Source organism: Sphaerodactylus townsendi, linkage group LG04, assembly GCF_021028975.2.
Source record: "Sphaerodactylus townsendi isolate TG3544 linkage group LG04, MPM_Stown_v2.3, whole genome shotgun sequence".
Classification (NCBI taxonomy): domain Eukaryota; kingdom Metazoa; phylum Chordata; class Lepidosauria; order Squamata; family Sphaerodactylidae; genus Sphaerodactylus; species Sphaerodactylus townsendi.
Window position 1 is genome coordinate 61,335,259 of NC_059428.1, and position 15,560 is coordinate 61,350,818.

The following is a 15,560-nucleotide window of genomic DNA, read 5'->3' on the forward strand; positions in this document are numbered from 1 at the left end:
CGCTGACCATTGACAACGTGACCATGCCCCCTGTGGTATTGGGGGGTGGGGCCTTCCCAAGGTGCAAGTGGCTTGTCCCGCCGTACCAGGTCCCCGCCGATGCGCAGCAGAGTAACTTCAACTCGCACCTGTCCTGCGCCAGGAATGTGGTGGAGCGTGCCTTCGGCCGCCTGAAGGCGCGGTGGAGATGCATTCTAAACTGCCTGTGGGTCAGACCAGAGAATACCACCTCAATCATGGTGGCGTGCGTGGTTCTGCACAACCTGTGCGAGAGCCGCAGCCACATAGCTCCAGATCCTGCGCCCCCAAATGCACGCGTCGCTCCGTTCCTAGCTGAAGGGTCGGAAGAGGAGGGGGAAGATGGACCGCCTCACCACGTGGCTGCCCATACAACCCCCAGGATGACACCCACCGGCGAGAGGGCCAGGCTGTCAGAGATGCCCTAGCTAGTTATCTCTTTCGAGCTGACCCACTGCGAGGGGGAAGGGCTGGCGCTTTCCAATTAATGGCCTGGTGGCAGCCAGCTGGTCGGCTGGCTCCCAGCAGGCAAGTGATAGAGTAGGGCCTAGTGGGGCTTCGATATGTGGGGTCCACACACCCTCTCTTGTACTGTGTGTGAATAAAAGTGGCTGCAAAGTACTGCTTGCGTTGCATGTGTGTGTCCGAGTTTTCGGGAAACAGGGGTGTGCCCGGGCTGAGGGAGCTGGTGTGCCTGTGAAGTAGGGGCGCAGGGTCATGACGGTGTCCATGCAATGCACCAGCAATTCCAAAAGGGATCTCTCTGAAGCACCATCGCTGCCCGTTGAGTTCAAATGGGCCAATTGCTGCATGCACAGGTCAACTAATGTAGAGCCCCCTGCTTGTTCCCCAGCCATTTGCCCTGCCACCATGAGTCCACCCAGGCGTGGTGTGTACTGGCAGGTGGAGGAGGCAACCATCCTCCTCCGCACAGTGCGGGATCGGGGCTATGCCTGGCTGCTTATGAGCAGCACCGGCTTGCCCAACCAGCGGGCATTTCGGGCGGTGACGAGAGCACTCCAGGAAGCAGGCTACCACCGCACAGAAGTGCAGGCGTGCACTAAGTGGAAGGCCCTCAAGAGGGACTTCTACTCGGCCATGGAGGCATGCGGAGGCCACCCTCGCTGCTCCGCCTGGCCACTGCATTTCACCGCCCTGCGCCAGCTGTGGCTACTAGCAGGACAGCCGCGTTGTGCTGACCGATGGCCAGAAAGTGAGTGCCCATTTCCCCGGAGGTGCGCCCGTGCGCACACGCAAGTGTGTCGGCCCAGTCCCCTGTAGGGTTTAATTGGTGGCCATTTGTTGTTCGATCCCTACAGGCGCAGCTGCACGTCGCCGTGCCCTCGCCCCCGGGAACAGCTGGAAGGTCCTGCTCAGGGACGAGAGACCGAGTCCTCATCCGAGCACAGCTCTGCTGCGCCGGGCGAGGAAAGAGCTGAGGCGGCGGGGGCACAGCGCAGCGCCACCGCATCCTCTGATGATGGTGCGGAAGGATAGCTGGCGGCCCTTGCTGAGCCCACCCAAGCAGCTGGTAAGCAGGGCGCATGTGGGAGGAGGTGGATCAGGGTGTGTGGTGTGCCGGTGCATGGGCGTGCAGCGTCGCACCCGCGCACCTCCGGGTAGTTGAAAAGACTGTGGTATCGGGGACCCGGTGGTTGCCCTTCCCCTTGTGCCATGTCTGTTGGGAAATGGGTATGACATTTTGTCCTCTATGCTCCAGGGCCATTCAGAATGGCAGCACCGCCCTGTCCACCGCACAGCCAGCTGCCTCACTGTGATTGCCTCTGACTGCATAAGTACAGATGCACCAGATCCACTGTCACGGCTCTGCTGCAGCCTATTCTGGGGGTACCCCAGCAAGGCCAGCAACGTGGGGTTGTGGGACAGACCATGGCCACTGCCCAATTCCTGGAACCTGGGCAGCTGGGGAGAGTGGCTGCAGCTAATCCTTCTCTTCTCTTGCAGTGGCATGCATGGATCGACGGCTGGCTCGTATGGAGCGGCGGCTGGCGGAGGTTGAGCAGCGGCAGGTGGCAGGGGAGCGCCCCCGCCCTGCCACACCAGAGCCTCCCATGGTGCTCAGCTCGGGCACAGCCAGCGCCACACACCAGCCTGCCTCCTCCTCGACCAGCTCCAGTGCCCCCCATGTGCCATCAGACCTAGAGAAGGCCAGCACATTGGCTGCCAGCCTGCCCTCCTCTGCTCTGGGGGTGGCTCCTAACGCCCCACTATGGGGGGCCTGCCCTGCACCTAGCAGGTCTGCCCTCCAGCTCAGAGGGATCCCCTTGATGACTAGACATCCGGCAGTCTGGACTGAAGAGGGGGGGCTTCTGAAGAATGGGTTGGGTGTTGGTTCTGTGGTTCCATTGTGGGCAGGGTCTTGTTGTGGGTTAGGGGGGTCTTGTGGGTTGGTTGGAGAGTCTGAGCGCTTGTTGTGGAGGTGTGGGAGGGTTTCTTGACACTGTTGTTATGTTTGACAAATAAAAGTTGTGCACTGTTAACAATTGCCTTATCTGTGTGCCCATGCTTGTCACCAACCCCTGCCCCCACCCACATGTCCCACACCCATTCACCAGGGAGGGGGCAACTACCACAATAGCCAGGGTCGGTTCCTCTAGGATGTTTTATTTCAGGTTATGCACCCTTATAGGGATTCTCTCCCCATCCCCACCCCTATCTCCTCCTTCAGAGATTTGTCCCAGCTCCCTGGGCTTTGCCCCGACTGCCCTGGCAGCCACCCCTCCCACGGCCATGGACCCTTGTGGGTGGTGGGGTGCTCCAGGCCTGCTTTGCTGGTGGGGACTGGCCCCACAGTTCTCCTGGTCTCCCTGTCACCAGGGGCAGAGGGGTAGGAGGCCCAGCTGCCTCATGGGACTGGCTGCGTCTGCCCCGCACAGGGGGAGGGGGCCCAGCTGCCTCCTGGGGCTGGCTGTGGGTGACCAGCACAGGGGAAGGGGGCCCGGCTGCCTCCTGGGGCTGGCTGTGGGTGACCAGCACAGAGGAAGGGGGTCCGGCTGCTTCCTGGGCTTGTCTGCATCTGCCCCGCACAGGGGGAGGGGGCCTGGCTGCCTCCTGGGGCTGGCTGCAGGTGAGGAGCACAGGGGAAGGTGGCCCACCTGCCTCCTAGAGTTGGCTGTGGATGAAGAGCACAGGGGAAGGAGGCCCGGCTGCCTCCCGGGTCTGTCTGTGTCTGCCCCACACAGGGGGAGGGGGCCTGGCTGCCTCCTGGGATTGGCTGCAGGTGAAGAGCACAGGGGGTCCCACTGTTCCTTGTCTCCTTGTCTCCAGTCACACACAGGTCTGTCAGGGAGAGGAACCAGGCGGGGCAACGGTTCTGACGGGACCCCGTACTGCTGGATCCTGAGGTCTGCCAGCCTCCTCAGGACGTCTGTTCGCTCAGCCATGAGTTAATGGGTGCGGGCTACCAAAGCGACGTAGGCCTCTAGATCCAGGCGCATCTCCTCACGAATCTCCCGGAGCTCCTCCAGTGCAGTTGCCCGCCATGCCTGCTCTGCTTCATGAGCCAACCTCTGGCTCTCTGCCTCAGCAGCACATTGGTCCAGCAGCTGGCAGCCCATATCTGCAAGAACGACGACCCTTCGGACTCGGCGTCGACTTTGGGCCAGCCGCCGCTCAGGTGAGGCCTCCGTTGGTGGTGGCGATTGTGACTGCCGCTGTCTGGAATGGCCTGTGGGTGACAAGCACAGGGCTGGTTCCAGCCACCTTCCCCCTCTTGTCTGGAACCACCCAACCAGACAGCTGCTGGTGCTATACCTCACTGAGGTGGGCATGTGGATGGCCCTTCCCCAGGATCGCCGTCTCCCTCCGCATCTCTCTGTGGCTCCTATCCCTCCTGGTCTCTGTCATCCACCTGGGTGGATGAATCTGACGCAGCTTCTGCCAGACGGAAGGATCAAGTTTCACCCTCATACATTGGCGCATCTCTACCCCAGTGGGTGCTCACAGGCACAGCCCTGCAGCCCTTCGCCCCTCCGCAGCCACACCCAGATGGGGAGGGAACTTACCGGAGCCAGCCGAGGCTGGCCAGCCAGCTGGTCGTTCGCCAGGATCCGTGTCTTGGGTGGCAGTGATGTCTATGGGACACAATGGGTAATGTCTGTTCAGGGGGCATAGGGGTGGAACGGAGTGCCGCACCTCTGCGTAGAGGAGGCTGGCAGTATGCCAGTGGCCTTGGTAGTGACCCTGGCATGCCCCATCCCTCCCTGTTCCCCCGCGCAGACCTGGACTTATCAGCTGGCCCAGCTGTGTTGCGGGGGAGCAGCACTGACTGGGACCCAGTCTGACTTCTAATTCCCATGGTCCATGCACTGGAGGGAAGTGGTGGGTAGGCAGCCATTTCAGGGTGCTAGTGGAGATTTGGTGGTGGGACCCACCTCCTATCTCACCTGAGTCCAAGGGGCTTCTGGGCGGCGGGGTGGCTCTGGCAGCTGAGGGTGCCTCCTCTGAAGTATCCTGCTGCACCGTGACACCGGAGTGGCGGCTTGCTGCACCTCTGTCCCTCCGTGCGGCTGGAATGGTGTAGGTTCTGGCCACCCGCCCTGGCTGGACACTCTCATTCGCCCCGAGTATACGCTGAAGCTCCTCATAGTAGGGACAGGTGGCTCTCTCATTACCTGTCCCTCTGTTGTGCTGCAGCACATGCTTAAACTCATACCTCATGGCTTTTGTTTTTGTGCAGCATTCAACAGCCGTCTGGTGGTGGCCCCGAGCTGTCATCTGCCAGGCTTCCCGCTCAAACACATCTATATTGTGGCGTGTCTCCCCATATGTCCAACAGGTCCCGGGTCTCCCTGTCTCTCCAAACAACTCTTCGGCCAGGCTGCCGCCTTCCAGCTTCCCTGTCACTGGCCATTGCATGGGTGGCCACTCACACAGGGCCACCAGCCACCTCCACCTGATGCTGTGATGCTACACGTGTGTCTCCAACAGCGCCTAGTGTGCCGGGTTTCTGCATTTCCTCCACCCCAATTGTCTTCCCTCCCTTGACAGTGGGATGACCAGCTGCTGTTCCCCCCATTGGTCACAGAGGAACCTCCTCAGACCACTACTCCTCCCTTGTGTCCCGGTATGGGTGACCTCAGTCCGGTCAGGTGCGTCGTCTGCACGGTGGGCGCCTCGTCCCCCTGCAGGCTCGGGTTTGTGCAGCTTTGAAAGAACGCGGTTGCACATCTGCGGGTGTGCGTGACTCTTAAACGCCACACAGGAGGGCGCGGAGCGCTTTCAAACTGTCGCTGCTGACCTCACCACCATGGCCACCACAATGGTTCTCCCTTCCCAACATGGCCGCCGCCAGTGTGGGCTGGCGTTTGGCAGTTGCCATTTTTGGCACCGACTCCGTGGCCGCGGTTCGCACGACTCGGAGCACCGTATTTGAAAAACCTCCATTCCTGAGCGACTTTTGAATACCGCGGCTTCGCGCCGGTTGATCATTTTCACGCCGGCGCAGCTGCGCACCTCCACCGCTGCACGTGCGAACGCTTTCGCTGTGACGCTCTTTTTGCCGTTTCCATGACATCGTAGTTTGTCCATGCGGAAAGGGCCTATGTTTTCTTGTAATAGAAGATTGTTATTTTCTCTTATGTCTGTTTCATTGCCAGGTTAGTGCTAGCAAATTGGGATATGGAATGATCTAATTGCATCTTTGCACTCACTAGAAAAAGAAAGTATGGTCTAGTATTTGAATGTCTGAGACTATGAGAATCATCTAATAACATTTCAATGTAATTAAACATATTTTGGGAAGTTTGCCTCCTTTGCATTTTTGTGGGGGAGGGAACCTATCTTTATTTTTTATCCATTACCTCATTCATGTCTCCAAGAATTATTATCACTCCTTCTTGAAAATCCGATGTAGATTACTCCTGAGTTTGGTGTATATATCATTCTAGTGTATAAATCTTGCCTTCCAGAAGCCTGACCTTCAAAATAATACATCTTCCTTCAGATTCTATTAGTTCTTCAAAATTCCAATGCAAACATAATCACACATTCCAGATGTAAGTCAGATAAGTAGTTTTAAAAGTTTCAGGATTTTGTTGCTGCATTCTATTGGAAATTATGGAGATGTTCATCTTTTTGCTGTTTTATTTGAAAGATTTCCAACCACAAGCAGAATTGGAAATAGCTCCAGCTCATGTGGACAGCCTTAACTATGAAGCAACCAGCAAAACTCTTCTGGGCCCAACATGGAGGGGCAACTGTCCCCAGTTTCCTGTGATGCTACTATCCAAGGCACACACAAACCTGCAGCTACAGTACCATCCTGTCAAGCCCTGTCAAGCAGCAATGGTTACTCCTGCTGGGTATAGGATGTAATGCTGGGGGACATGCCTACTGCACCAGTGTAGACAAAAATCTGGTAACACTAGGCAGCAGGTGGCAGCATCCAGGTCAAATTGCCCTGATTGCCACCAGGAGCTGACTCCTCTTCTGGACTCACTGGCCATTGGTGGAATGGACTGCTCCTCCTCCTGCAGAGAAAGCTCCTATTCTAGGATGCCAGCTTGAGCTTTGGCAGCTGGCTCAGCTCAGTAAAGTAGCTGGGTAGGTGGTTACTCGGGTACTAGTGCATTTGAATATTTCTGATTTGAATAAATATATGAAAAAATACCTTATTGGTGTTTTCCAGGTATACTTGAATGTCTGAATGGTATCTGGGATTTTCTGGGATACAGGTAAACGGGTATGGAAAACTCCTAAAATACTCGGGAGTAACCAGTGTTTAAAGTTCCCAAGACTGGTTTTTTTCTTTAATTTTGTTGTGTGTCTGTGCCATTGTCTTGTAGACAAGGCTTGGTATCTCCTTTTTTTAATTTTTTATTGTATCATTTGAATATTCCATTTTATATTAATACTCTTCTTCATTCATTTTCAAACAATACATTTTCCCCTTTTTTCCCCTCCCCCCTGTATTTTCTTCATAGTTTTATCAAACAAACAGCAGTAAGTTCATTTTTTGTAATCTCTTCTCCCATATCTCCTCATTGACTCCAGCTTCTTTCATCCAGTCCGCATATATAGTCCATATCTTCCAAATTTCGCTCTGTTTATCTTGCCACAGTTTATTTTTTGTTATTATTTCGAAAATAATAGTGTCACTTGTTCCCAGATATATTCCAGTGTCACTTGTACCCAGATATATTCCAACCATTTCTGGATTGTCCATTTTTTCTTTTCTTTCCAGCCTAAAGCTATTGTTGCATGTGCTGCTTTGATCATTATTTTATACATGTAGCTATATTTTTATCTACCCTTCTATTCTCCATTACACCCATGAACATTAAATCATTATTTATCCCAATATTATTCTTCACCAGTTTTTCGATATATAACATTACGGTTGTCCAAAAAATTTTCACTTCTATACATTCCGTCCACATATGACTATAATATGCCTCTTGATCTCCACAGTGCCAGCATTTAGGACTGAGTGGCTTGGTTTTTCCTTACCACATTGGTTTGGTTTGGATTCTGTGCTTTGAAAAATTAGTTCTGCTACTCTTGCAACATTATGGTATTTTGCTCAAGCTGGTTTGCATTGCATTCTTTGGTTTGACACTGAGGTATACCAAGATGAATGACATGATTCTTTGCTAGCAACAATGGGAAAAGATGGAATGAAAACTGGGAATGCTCCGCTGAAATGCATTATAGCCCATATAAGATATATTGAAAATGTGGAAAAGATTCTGAGACAGGAATGACAGTGCTCAAAGTGGAACGGTGGCTTCTGGAGATAGAGCAACTCCCAAAATATCTCATAGGAGGTTGGGTGGGTCAGCAGTAATCATCAAGCATACGCCTGTAAGAGGAACAATTTATATAATCCCTTACTACATCTCCCATTGTTTGAAAGAAAGGGCTCAGGCAAACAGATACACAGCAGTAATGCTATGAATCCTTTTTAGCAGTTTTGTTGGAACTCGCTTTATTCTTTCTGGGAAGGATTTATATCTGGTTAAGTCTCTCTCACTGTCAATATATCTAATTCTCAACATGACCAGTTCTATGGATAGTTGTATTCAGAGACTGGAGCCATGGTGGATTCTGCAAGCAAATTTATAATGGGTTGAAGTCTTTATAAAGAAACCCATTTTCCTTTTTCCTGTTTACATGTGTGCTGTTCTGGCAGTGATTGGAGCCCATGGAAACAATCCGGGATAGAGGAATTGCATTTATATCTCATTTGTTTTGGAACTCCTTACTCGATCTGGTAGGCAAGGCAAAGTCAACTGGCCTCTCTCCTCGACCTACCCACAGGACTTCCGTCTTCACTGGATTCAGATTCAGCTGTTGCTTGTTTATTGCCTCCATTTTAAAATTACTTGTCATGCTAGGTGCCAAGTAAATAAATTAATTAATCATTGCTAAGGAAAGGAGAGTAGGATGGAACAGCTCTGAATGGCAAGTTCTGAGTGGTGTTTGGGGGCACATTTCTGAGTGGTGTTTGGGGGCTCGGTATCTGGATATGGCCCACCCACCCTAGCGGCAGGAGGGGGATGGGTGGCACGCAAGGGGTGTAAGGGAAGTGAGTGAGGGGAAGGGGAGGGAGGGAGGGTGCCTGGCATCTGAACATGGCACACCCACACTAGTGGAGGAAGGGGAGGGAGAAGGGACGGCTGGCATGCAAGGGAGGGTAGAGAGGAGCCCCAACATCTGGACCTGGCTCACCCACCCTAGCGGAGGGAGGGGGAGGGGAGGGAGGGGTGGCATGCAAGGGAGGGGAGGGTTTTTTCACCAAAACTTTGATTGCTGGAACAAAATGATTCCTTCATGCTGTAGCTATCAGTTAATGGCATGGGGAATAAACAGTTTCCACACCACAACTGTGCAGTAACTGATCTTAGTTTAATTTCAGTGGCAACTCATTTATTTATTTGGTTCAATTTATATGCCACTCTCCCCAAAAGGTGTCTTAATGCAGTGGCTGTAATCCTATAGAAATATCACAACACTGTGCAATAACAATTCTCAATTGTACAATATTAGAGATGACTGACCAAAGAAGGGACACTTTCTAGACAGATGTAGAAACACAAAAGTAGCTTGCATAATGATAGGTTGTTGTTTTTTGTTTAGTTAGTGATTAATAACAAGTGGATTTCTATACTGGAATTCAGACTACTTTCATAAACTTTCATCGCTTAATGTGATTTTCCAGTTCATTTTGAAGTTTGAGTGCATGGTAGGAATCCCCCCCCCCCAAAAAAAAAAGGATTAGTGTTGAGTATTTGGAATATGTAAGTAATCTAATTTGCAACAATTGACATTGATGTTATAACAACAACTTGAGTAACTGAATGGTAAAGAAATAAAATGCTTATATTATATTTTGCAGATGCTCCAATCTTTGTGTCAAATCAAACAACATATTATTCATGGGAAGGGAATCCTATCAATATTAGCTGTGATGTTCTATCTAATCCATCAGCTTCTGTTCAGTGGAGACGGGGAAAATTACTTTTACCTGGACGAGACTCAGCTCATTTAAAGATTCACGATGCTGGAAACAAACTAATATTAGAGGTAAGAGTTTCAGTGTAGATAAATAACTTCCATCCTACTCTGTTGAAGTTGTGACTTCTTTACCACTATGTCAGTCTGACTACAATTAGTACTAAAACCATTTAAGATCCTCTATAAATGTTGTTATTGTGTCATTATCAACCATTTTACCTTTTTTTCTTAACTGTTCAAAATGAGATATTTAAACATGCAAAAGTTCAGAACCTGATTCAGTCAACAACAGGAAATAGCCCTTTGTACAGAGAATTCCTTCCTCTTGATACCACTTGCATACATTTATTTATTATGTACAGTTGTCCCTTCCACATCACAACTTTCCCAATCACAGTTTTGATATATCATAGGTCAGCAAAAAATATTAAATAGGATTTTTTTGCAGAAGCCACAGACAACACATGAAGGCCAGCAGACAACACAGAAAAAGTTTAGAAACTCAGAAATACATAACATATATGAATACTATTGTATACTATTGTATACTATCAACATACACACAATTTATTTTTTTAAGTTAAAAGCAAAGAAAGAGAAAAAATCGAACTTATTATCTGGTACAAAGGGAGGGCCAAAAAATTTTATGTGGCTTTCAAGATCGGGGAGAGGACATTGTGCCCCTAACCCCAGCAATGTGGAGGGCATAACTGTAGATGTTTATACCTGGTTTTTCTCCTCAATAGGAATCCAGAATACCTTGCAACAACCTTTATTTAATTTTTATGACAACATTCCTGTGAAGTAGGTTACAATTATGGACACTGACGTGTCCAGCAAGATTCAATTCTGGGTCCTCCAAATCCTAGTATCTGGTTCTCCTTTGCAGGCCATTGTAAAGATTGGTTAGGACTACCAGAACAACCAGCAGAAGACTCGCCTATGTGGGGGGAGTCCACTGGAGATGTAATAAAACACTATTCTAATCTATGGTTTAACCATAGAGTTTTGACAGAATGCTGCAGTATTACTGGAAACACACTGTAAGTGACATCATTGCATCAGGATGCCAGCAATTGCCTTCCCTATCTCCCCACCCACACATTTTTCTTCTGCTACTCAGCAGGGAGGTAGGAAGACAGACCGAGCAGTGGCATGATTTCCCTTGCCCATAGCAGGAAACTTGCAATCCTAGGAGCAGGAGATTTTGCAGTGCCACACCACACACCCATTACCATTTAGGCAGAGGTGGGATCCAACCAGTTCTCACCACTTCTCTAGAAGTGGTTACTAATTTTTTCTGAGTGCCGAGAAGGGGTTACTAAAGCAACCTCCCTGCCCAATAGGGACTGGAGGTGCGTGTGTGTGGCGGCGCCACTGTTTGAATCCCACCACCATCGGAACCTGTTATTAAAATTTTTGGATCCCACCACTGCATTTAGGCTTCTGTTTTTTCTTGCTCCAAATGACTTATTATCTGGACCATGATCTCTCCACAGGGATATCTAGACTGGAATTTTGGAAAATGGTCAAAGACCTCCCATTTCTTTCCAGGGCTCATGCAAGTGCCTGTGTGGCTACATAGAAAGATGAAAGTAGATAATAAAGATTGAGTTTTATTTAGGTTTAGGAAGATGGCAAAATGTTCACTGCTATTAATCAATACAGATTATTATTAACAATTTCACTTGTTTTGTAAATGCATTCACTAAAATCAAAATATTAAGAGCTTGCAAAAATTTACCTTTCACCTGTATTATCTCTTATTTTAAGATTGCTCCCACATTTGACAATGACTTTGGGAGGTACAACTGCACAGCCACAAACCGAATAGGAACACGATATCAAGAATATATACTTGACTTAGCTGGTAAGTGTATTTTTGTTTTATTTTTCTTTAACAATTTAATAATTATGTATTGCCATAAAGTACAAAATTAATTTTCAAGTCAATTTACAAATAAGGAAAGCATAGTAGAAATAAAGCAGATTATATAAAGCAAATAACTAAGATTAATACACACAAAATCACAATCTCTGCAAAATCAACTCTGTTTTCAGTGCTGTGTGTTAAGATGAAAATGTCCAAAAATGAACTTTTGCCTTACTTGTAGTAATGAACACTGCATGTTGCTTGTGCATGCTTCTACAATGGCTAAACATAGAAGTCCAGTAGGATAATCTTGCTAGCCTGGTAACAGGAAAAAATGTAGCATCTTAAAGACTAACAGATTTACTGTTCTACAAACTTTCCTGAACAAGAACCTAGTTCATCAGATGAATAAAACTAAACCTTTTGTAGGTTCTCATTGGCTATAAAATGAGAACTGTACTGATTTATTCCAGCAAAGGATGTAAATCAAAGGCACAGATTTCACAACAATGCCAAGCTGTTGCGAGGTGATGATTATGTATCGTTCCGTCTGGCTTCATTTGCTCTAATTGTTCTTCAGTTCTTAAAGGTTGATTATGCTGGCTAAATGTCGCTGTGTCTCCTTCATAAGCAGTTAACCTTTTCTTTATCACTTTTATGAGAATGACTCTTAATACCTATTGTAAAATAGCAAGTTCAAAAGAGGATGAATTGAAGCATTGTCTTTGTTGAAGAGTATTTTTGTGTGAGAAATAATAGGAAAGAGACAACAATAACTTTCTTTTATATTTTACACATATGGTGTTTGCCAAGCAAAGACTAAGGAAGTCCTTCACCATCACAAACATGTATTGGTGATGATTTATATTAGATAATACATTTTAGGCAGGAATTCTGCACAGCTTTTCGCCCAAAACATTTTGAAAACCCAGCCTTCCAGCCTCATTGCTTTCAAGCCTGGATATGGGAGGGGGTGTTGTGTAGAGTTGCTTTCGCTTTTGCAGGTGCTTGGCTAACTTTCAGCCTGGCCTTGAGTATCTACTGCTGGGATGGGCCTCAAGTCTGGGTTTCTCTGTACTGTTCTCATGTGGGGATGGGGATGTGTGGGACATATTATCAATTGCTTGGCAATTTTGCAAAAATCATCTTTCTCCTTGTTCTCTGAAGTCTGCCAATAAAATCCTTGAACCAAATGTGTGTTTGTTGGGTCCTGATCCAGAGATCTGACATTAAGATGATTCTGCCATTAATTCTGACTTCATGCTGCAGACCCCCTCCGGGGGTCTGCAGGCCTCCAGAGACATCCTGGGGGAGAAGGTCTCTACCCCGGGACGTTACTCTACTAGGCAGTGAAGGCCCAACCTGAAGTGGAAACAGCCATGCTGGGCCTGGAGAGATTCTACATCACTGAATCCAAGGAGCCACCTGACAGTGGAGGTCGAATATAGGCTCAGTCATTTAGAGTGGTACAACATCCTACAATCTACAAAAAAGCTGAACCAGGCCTGGGGAGGCTCCATTCTGTGGGTTAGGGACGCGCCCTCACCTTCGAGTGGAGACTAAGTATAAATGGAGGAAGAGTTCTGCCTGGCTCACCCGGCCGGTGAACCAGCGCTATACCAAATCAGAGGAGGAAAAGGCCTGGCAGCCACTGGGGGCTCCTCGCCGGGATGCTAGCCTTTGGCACCAGGACTGAGACAATCTCCATAAAGAAATCTGTCATCTGAATCATGAGATAAATCTGCTCATGGGTCATGCTGAGGCCGCAGAGGCAGTGAATACTCGACCTGCAAACAGCCATCTGCAGGGCAGCCGCCCAGGCAACTCGAGTTTCCGCCCGGTGCCACTGGTCGGGGTACAGGGTCAATTTGGTTAAGCAGTAACCCAGCAGCCACCACCTCCGCCTCCACCACCTCGAGTTATGCCAGCCACACTAGCACAAGCAATGCTGCAGGTGGTAGGAATACCCACCCTGGCGACAGAAGCTGAAGGTCTGGTTCGACGGGGATGATGTAAGGATCTCAGTCGTTCTTGTTTCCCTTACAGCCTAACCTGACCTTGAAGGAGATTCTTTTGGCCGGGCGTCCAGCCAGGACCTGCACCAACCTTGTGAGAATGCTTATCTCGCTGTTGCATAGTAGAATTCCGTTCTCATGAGAACGGGGCAGGGGGGATGGGTTAGTCAGCATTATAACCTGTTGTTTGAGCGGGGATGCTCATTCCTGCCATGTCGTGTGTGTGTGCTTTCTAAGATGTCTGAATAAACGGTCTTACATCCAAAAGCCTTTTATTTCTGCTCTTTGGAATTCCTTACATTATGGCAGGAAACTAACTCATTTTTTCTCTTGACTGTGTTTGGATCTCTGGTGTTCTAACATGCAGAGATTGAGTACTCTTGACCATGTGGAAGGCAATTTATAGCCTCCCCATAGAGGGTTTCGGTTCTCCTTCCAGACCTCGGTGATCCGGGAGATGATCCGTTTCGGCTGGTGCCCTCTCCACCTCGTCCAGTTCGAGTCTGCCTCTTCTTCCCTTGGGACGCATCGACATGGTTCAGATCGTGGTGGAGATGCGGAGACTTTGGGCCTTATCTATGGATCGGTTAGCCTGTTGACCGTTCATTTCCACCCGGCAACATGTGGATTACAAACCCCAGATGCAGCCAGTCCCTGAGGAGTTTGGATTATCTACCATTCATGCTGACACCCAAGAATCCATTGAAAGGTTCCTGGACAAATACTTCGAGGACATTTCCAGAGATCAGCAGTGGCATAGCACCGGAGCTCTCGCCCCCCAAAGTTACAGCGGAAGCAGGGACGATGACGGAGGGTTGATCGAGATCGAAGAGGGTTCCACACCACCTTGGCAGCACCAAACCCGGGAGCCTAACGAAATAATGGGTGAAACTTTGGAGCAGTTGGAGGCGGAGGAAAACCATCAGGAGGAGGAACTGGATCCCGATCCCGAATCGCTACCCATGCCCGAAAGAAAAATTGGGACAGTGCGGTGGCTATGCTGCAGGACGCCAACCCTGCCTGGGAGCACGAAAGCTAACTGAGGAGGAGCGCTGAATCTGCAACGGGACTGCGGAAAGTCTGCAACGGACCGCGGAAAAGCAACGCGAAGGAAATCCAAATGGAGTTGGACCGCGGAAAGAGAAGCTGCTATACCAATAGTATCAACAGAATCTAACGATTCCATGACAAAGTGCTGGATCAGTCCAAACTGGATTTACAGCGCCAGCGCGACAACATCAAAGCCATCCAAACCCAGAATGAACTGACTTTAGCCGTTCAACGGTGACGAAAAGAGAGCTCAAATTGATCGAGAGGGCAGCTTTGCACGCTTAATTCAAGACGCCTTTAACACGCAAGGAAAGGGAATTGGCTGAACGGGAGCAAACTCTACGACGCAACGGAGACGCTGGTTAGAGCCCCAGTTGGTGCTCTACAATCTTCACCCTTCGCATCTGCGCCCTCCTGCCGGAGGTTCTACAGACCCCATCCCAGCTCGCTTTGATGGTACCGCTGGCATTCAAACTTCCTTTACTTTATTCTGCAACCTCGATGCTCATATGCAAGAATTTCATGATCTATATCGCTCTTGAACGCCAAAAAAATATGGTAGACATTGGGTCGGTGTTGGATGGGGTAGCCGCTGAGTGGTTTGTTTCTCCTTATGAATTGCAGGGGGACGATACCCGCACGGTAGCGGGCTTCCTCCAAGCTGCGCATTCGATTCCAAGATCCCAATGCTGAAAACGATGCCATCCGGTGACAGTAAAATCCATCCAACAGGGCAAATCCGCCCTTTGCTGATTTTGCGGAATCAGCTGCGAGCGCTGCAGTAAACTTCCACCGGATCGGCCCGAAGCGCATGAAATGCAGCATTTTTTTTCGGCAATGGATATTAAACTTCGCGGAAACAGTGATCCTTATTCGATCCCGCAAACGCCAGGGATTAGGATCGGTACCGCGCTCGCAGGTTGCTGCCCGCCTTGCCTATGCCCGCTTGGAGGCCTACCAAAACCAGCCAACATGCCGGGCGCCGCCGCTAAAACAAGCCCGCCAGAGCGCCGAGACCACGCCAAAACGCCGCCGCTTTGGGATTGTGCCTTCATTTCGCGGGAGGTCCTGGCCACCTGGCTGCCAACTGCCCGAAGAAGCAGAAGCCTCCCCTCCCGGGGCCCGTG

At 49.5% G+C, this 15,560-nt stretch overlaps 1 protein-coding gene across 2 annotated transcripts in view; it reads left to right on the top strand.

Annotated features, from left to right (window-relative positions):
- NCAM2 (neural cell adhesion molecule 2) overlaps positions 1–15,560 on the top strand; it is a 273,716-nt gene that overhangs the window by 183,240 nt on the left and 74,916 nt on the right. For both annotated transcript variants that reach the window (XM_048492570.1, XM_048492569.1), the window contains exons 10-11: positions 9,377–9,564; positions 11,269–11,365. In XM_048492570.1, coding sequence (XP_048348527.1) covers positions 9,377–9,564; positions 11,269–11,365 — 285 coding nt within the window. The remainder of the gene's footprint in view (positions 1–9,376; positions 9,565–11,268; positions 11,366–15,560) is intronic.